This window comes from Aphidius gifuensis, linkage group LG1 (genome assembly GCF_014905175.1).
Source record: "Aphidius gifuensis isolate YNYX2018 linkage group LG1, ASM1490517v1, whole genome shotgun sequence".
Classification (NCBI taxonomy): Eukaryota; Metazoa; Arthropoda; class Insecta; order Hymenoptera; family Braconidae; genus Aphidius; species Aphidius gifuensis.
Window position 1 is genome coordinate 1,264,850 of NC_057788.1, and position 6,035 is coordinate 1,270,884.

A 6,035-nucleotide genomic window follows, 5' to 3' on the forward strand; every position below is an offset into this window, starting at 1 on the left:
TATAAATTCATAAAAATATTATTTTAATCAAGTATATAAAAGTCCAACACGATATTCATTTTACTTAATATTATTTTAATAATGGCAAGTAAATGGAGTATAATAAAAAAAATATTCATATTATTCTGTATTATTGGAATAATCGAAACAAATATGATTAAAAAAAAGAAATATAAAAAAAATTTTAAAAATAAAAAGCTCGATTCAATTGGAAGACGTCAACAAGCTTCAGAAGAAATTCATCAAGAATCATCAAATGAATGGCCAGTTGATTTAGTGTAATTAAAATATAAATTAAAAAAAAAAACAAAAAATTAATAATCTGTTAATTAAATAAATAAATCTATTTCAGAAACAACAATGAGAATGAGACAATGGCATGTGCAATGAGTCTAGTTGATCAACAACAAGAAGTATGTGAAATTGTTTATCAAATAAATCAATTAAATGATTTACTACCTCATCTTCATGATTTATTATTAAAACGTTTGGGTGATCGTAAAATAGTATTTACAATTTACGTAAATAAATCATCATCAACTGTTGAAATGTTAGCTGATGCAGGAAAAGCATTATTTCGTAGTATTGGAAAATTCATAAGATTCCTTGGCTATGTTGAAAAGCTATTCAACTCAGCAATTGGTACAACTGAAACAATAGATATAAATAAATCACGACGTAGTTTTTTTTCTTCACCAAATGAAAGTGGTTTTCTTGGTGAAATAATAAATACTGGAACAGTTGATGAAGATGAAATACAAATGAATATTAAAAAAGCATGGTCACGTAAATGTTCAATGGATTTAATAAAATTAAATAATAATACTTGTGATATTATAACGAGAATAAATAAACTTGATAATTTATTAAAAAATACAATAATGGAATTTATAAATACTGACTCAATGGATATACCAGTACAATTAAGTTCAGATAAATTAAGTTTAAATGATTTTTTCGATTCTTATCATATGGCATTGTTAAATGCTAAAGATAATGATGGTAGAAAAAAATTTGAATATAATGAAAAATTTTATAATGGTAAAAGAGTATTAATAAATAATAAAAAAGAAAAAATTAATGAAATATTTCAAACATCTGATTATAAAATTGAATTTATTGAAATGAAAAATAAAAAAAATCATAAAAAAATATCAATGAGAAAAAATTTTAATCGTAATAAAATTAATAAAAATATTGGAAGTTTGCTGAAAAAAAAAAAAAATAATGGTAAATTTTAATAATATAACAAAAAAAAAAATTAATAATAAAAAATGAAAAATAAAATTTTAATAAATAGAAAAAAAAAAACAATTTATACATTTATTTATTTGTTGTTATTATTTATTTTTATTTATAGATATGATGAAATTAAAAACTGGTGATACAAGTAAAAAAAAATCTGTTAAATTTATTGATCGTTTTTTTTATTTATGGGATGATGAATATTCTGATTTATATGATGATAATGATTATGATGATTATGATATATTTGGTTTGGGAAATTTACTGGGTTTGGGATCAGAAATATTATTTCCTGATTGGTATCCAAATAAACCAGGCTCAAAACCACCATCTGTTATTGTTGAAGAACCAGATGAATTTTGGCCTCAAGGTACAACAGCACCAGTTGATTCTACACCAGTAATTTTACCATTTGATGAATCAACTGTTGCACCAGTAAATTTACCAACAAATTCACCATTAGAACCATCAGTTAATCCATCAACTGATGCACCAGAAATTCCATCAACAGAAGCACCAACAGAAGCATCAATTGATACACCAACTGATCCACCAGTAGCTACATAATAATAATAATAATAAACAAATAAAATAAATTGAATTATAAATAGAAACATAAAAAGAAAAAAAAAAAAAAAAAACAATAATAAATGAGATTTAGTTTGTTTTATTATTTGTTTTTATTGTTGTTATTAAATCAATAATCACAACCGTTTTAATATTGATTTGTACCATGAAATTATAATTAAAAATTTTATCACATAATGTTTAGAGAAAAAAAAAGAAAAAAAAAAAAGTTGATATAGTTAATATTGTTCATAGTATATGTTTGGATTGTTTGATAAAGTTTGAGTTGAAGAAATAATTTATATAATCAAATATATTTACAAAATGAATAATTTATTGACGAATATATTTTTAAATATCTTGTTTGTCTTTTGGACAACTGGATCAACTGATTCATCATCGCCAAGAATTACCAATGATAAAAATGGTGTTATTATTGGTACAAATAAAGCTGCACTTGATTATCGACCAGCTGGAATGATTGATTTTAAAAATCATAAAGGTATTTTTTAATTAAATTAATATGATCTGTATATTTTTTTTGTATGATTGTTTGTGTTTTTTTAGATATCATTGAAAATCGAAATGGTACACGTAAATCAAGTACAAGATCACAGATGAAAAATTCATGGAAAACTAAACAAATGAATAAACAATTAAATTATAAAAAATCAATTTTACAACGTAAATCTTGTGGTATTAATTTGGCAAAAACAACAACAGATACTTGTCAAATTGTTGATCGTTTACGTTACATAAATGATTTACTTAAAAAAAGAAAAAAATATCAAGAAAAATTAGATAACACAAAATTATTTAGAAAAAATAGTAATTCATCATCAGAAGTTTTATATTTTCTTGAATATATTACTAAAAAAATTGAAGAAGGTAATATAAAGTTAAAAGAAAATATAAAAATTAAAAATTCAGAAATGAAAAAAAAAACAAATTTAAAAAATTTAAAAATTAATAAAAATATTAATAATACTATTATTATTTCAACAACATTGAGTTCGGTTAATTTAACAACATTAAAACCAGTTAATATAACATCAGAAAAAAAAAATCAAATAACAATTGATATTGATGTTGATAATACAACTGAAATTATATTTAATCCTGATAAAACTAAAAATTAAAAAATGTAAATTATCTTTATGATAAATTAATTACTATTAATTAATAATAAATTAATAAATATTTAATTGAAAATTCATCGAATTTGTTTGATTTAATTTTTTTGTTTTTTTTTTTTGTTTACTTATTGATTTATGGTTTTTTTTTTGGATTTAATTTTTTTAAAATAATTATTTAGTGTGATTGTGTTGGAGAGGGGACACTGGGAAACTCATGATGCGCTAGTGAAGACTGCCATACATCGGAAGACGAGGTGGCCGAGTGGTTAAGGCGTTGGACTGCTAATCCAATTCCCTTTGGGAGCGTGGGTTCGAATCCCATCCTCGTCGGTTCTTCCTTTTTTTTTTGTTTTAATTGTTCATAATTTTTTTAATAATTGAAATTTTTTTTTTACATTTATTTTATTATAATACACATTAATAAACATTAATAGTCAATTATTTATTTTCATTAATGAAAAAATAAATTTTTTTTTTTTGATAGATGAAAATATTATTTAAAAAATTTATATTTTGTAAGTAAATATTTTTTTTGAAGCAATTAAAATGTATGTCAAGTATATTTAATAATTTTTTTTTGAATATTATTGAGTAATAATTTGTAGAAATAATAATATGGCATTTGGTTGTTTTTTTTTTGACTTTTTAATTCACAAAGTCGCTGTTTTTTGATTCACTGCTATTAATAGGCTACTAATAATCAATAAAAAAAAAAAAAAATTTTGTGATCGTACAAATTGACTGGAAATTTCGTCAATGTTCAGATGGCCGAGCGGTTAAGGCGTTGGACTGCTAATCCAATTCCCTCTGGGAGCGTGAGTTCAAATCTCACTCTGAACGAATTAAATTTTTTTTTTGATGTGATTATCTGATCTATTTTGTGTTTATTAAAACAAATCAATTATTTTTGTATTCTTTTTTATAAAATTTTGATATAATAAAACTTGATTTATTTTATCGACATTTAATCCTTCGAAGATCACTATTTTTTTTTGGTTTTTTGTTGCTAACGAAATAAATAGAAAAATAATAGAAAAAGGCAAACAGAAAGAAATTTATATAAAAGTAAGTAAGAAAAAAACAATGACCAATAAAAAATCCAGAAGACCGATGATGTTTGTCCTTTTTATATAAGAAAAGAAGGATTATTATAGTTTTTTTATTTTTTTACTATTTAATAATTTTTATAAATGGTATGACAAGTTGTATTAACAGATGTAAATAATTTTTCTGAATTTTCTTTGCATATTTTTTTTTTAGTATAAAAAAAATAGAAATAAAAAATTGACAATTGATTTTAGCATTATTAAAATTATTGAGTATAAAAAAATAAATAAATCTTTGTAAATTTCAAAAATAGAAAAAAAAAAAAATAAAGAGCAAAAAATAAGTGAACGACGAGGATGGGATTCGAACCCACGCTCCCAGAGGGAATTGGATTAGCAGTCCAACGCCTTAACCACTCGGCCACCTCGTCTTCTACAGGTAAAAAATCGACAAATGTCGTCATTCATAATATCTTTATAATTTTTCCAACAGAGTATAATAATATTAATATTTCATATAAATTGTCAACTTTTATCTCTCGATGGTAAAAATTCTTCTGATGATAAACCAGTTGCTTGACAATAATTTCAATATTAATTTTTTAATTATTAATAAGGGGTAGAGTTGAAAAAGTATTGATATAATAATGTTAAATCACCAACAACATCTAGAAGAAGAAGTTCTAGTATTGCTGTTGCAAGACCAACTCCTGATTTACACAGGTTTTTTATTTTTTTCCTTTTTTTTTTTTTGGTCATTAACGGTAAACAATGTTTATTTATTGAGCTTTTATTCAATATTAATTTTTTTTTAAATTTTTAAATTTTTAATTAGCTAATATGATATAATAATAAACAGGATAAAATTATTGATAAAAAATAAAAACAATTATATCGTTATGAATTATGAGCTTCAAAATTATCAAGTTACTTTTTTTTTCGTTTTTTTTTTTAAATTTTATTTTTCACGTGTTAAAAATATAAATATATAAATTTTAAAATAAACAAATATTTTATTTACAAATTGTTGAAAATTTAAAAATTTATTTGACTATTAAATATCAGGTTGTTGCCAATATTATATCAAATGGAAAAAAAAAAAATTTAATAAAAATTAAAATATAAAATTGGAAAAGCTAATAAACGTTATTCAATTTTACGAAAATGAAAAATTTAATTAAACAATAAATAATACGTGAATAATAAGAATATAAATAATTTAAAAGTCAATTTATATTTTTAATAAATAATTATAAATTAAAAAATTAGGTTGCTGTTAAATATCTGTGTTACCAAATGACGCAAGAGTGTGATTGAGAGGTCAAAAGCCACTTTTGATATGATGACCAGGTTGATTCATTGATCATTGACACAATATGTGATAAAACATGTTTCAAAACTGCAATATACTATTTTTCGTTTATATTTTTTTTTGCGGCTAAAAATAAATAAAAAAAATATAAACAAAAAAAAAATAAAAAAACCAAAAACACTGTCTTGAAATTAAACATAAATATAAAAATTCTCAATTGTTATTTACTTTTTTTTTTATTTTCTCAATTTGATATATAAAAGTTCTTATTATTCTTCTACAACTCGACAATTTTTTATTCGTATATATTTTACTTGTCAATTTATTTTTTTTAATACTCAATTTTATTATTTCGCTTAACTTGTTCTTTTTATGATAATACATAAAACGTTTTGAGGATCATATTAAATTGCATGGATAATATTTTCAAGTGCTCTGATTTTAAAACTCATGACACAATAAAAAATAAAAAAAAAAAAAAAGTTAAATGTTTATTTTACATTGGTAATTTAAAAATACAACCAACATTAAAATAAAATAAAATTTTTCCCAATATTAATTCTTCACCTAAAAAAAAAAAACTAAAATCAATCTAAAAAAAAAATTAGAAATACATATAATTTCTATTACAAAATTGCATAATCAATAATTAAAAATTAAAATAAAAAATTAAAATCAATTAATTAAATTTCCAAAACAAAAAAAAAGTAAATTAAATTAAAAAAAAAA

The 6,035-nt window shown here is 21.4% G+C and overlaps 2 protein-coding genes and 3 non-coding genes across 5 annotated transcripts; 4 read left to right on the top strand and 1 right to left on the bottom strand.

Annotated features, from left to right (window-relative positions):
* The first annotated feature begins 59 nt into the window (after window positions 1–59).
* On the top strand, window positions 60–1,401 carry LOC122860766. The gene is made up of 2 exons (XM_044164737.1): window positions 60–278; window positions 353–1,401. Exons 1-2 carry the CDS (start codon window positions 82–84, stop codon window positions 1,239–1,241), a joined length of 1,086 nt encoding a protein of 361 aa, XP_044020672.1. The 5' UTR covers window positions 60–81; the 3' UTR covers window positions 1,242–1,401.
* A 636-nt stretch (window positions 1,402–2,037) lies between these two features.
* Window positions 2,038–3,036, top strand: LOC122860767. The gene is made up of 2 exons (XM_044164738.1): window positions 2,038–2,314; window positions 2,380–3,036. Exons 1-2 carry the CDS (start codon window positions 2,137–2,139, stop codon window positions 2,949–2,951), a joined length of 750 nt encoding a protein of 249 aa, XP_044020673.1. The 5' UTR covers window positions 2,038–2,136; the 3' UTR covers window positions 2,952–3,036.
* A 160-nt stretch (window positions 3,037–3,196) lies between these two features.
* Window positions 3,197–3,278, top strand: Trnas-gcu. The gene has a single exon. It is a non-coding gene; the product is annotated as a tRNA-Ser (tRNA).
* Window positions 3,279–3,706: 428 nt separating this feature from the next.
* Window positions 3,707–3,788, top strand: Trnas-gcu. The gene has a single exon. It is a non-coding gene; the product is annotated as a tRNA-Ser (tRNA).
* A 555-nt stretch (window positions 3,789–4,343) lies between these two features.
* Window positions 4,344–4,425, bottom strand: Trnas-gcu. Its single transcript has one exon. It is a non-coding gene; the product is annotated as a tRNA-Ser (tRNA).
* Between the last annotated feature and the right edge of the window lie 1,610 nt (window positions 4,426–6,035).

Bases quoted from the DNA above. Each gene is read 5' to 3' on its own strand.
- LOC122860766 (XM_044164737.1), top strand. From the start codon at position 82: ATGGCAAGTAAATGGAGTATAATAAAAAAAATATTCATATTATTCTGT. The intron at 279-352 runs GTAATTAAAATA...AATCTATTTCAG, and splicing joins GAATGGCCAGTTGATTTAGT to AAACAACAATGAGAATGAGA.
- LOC122860767 (XM_044164738.1), top strand. From the start codon at position 2,137: ATGAATAATTTATTGACGAATATATTTTTAAATATCTTGTTTGTCTTT. The intron at 2,315-2,379 runs GTATTTTTTAAT...GTGTTTTTTTAG, and splicing joins TGATTTTAAAAATCATAAAG to ATATCATTGAAAATCGAAAT.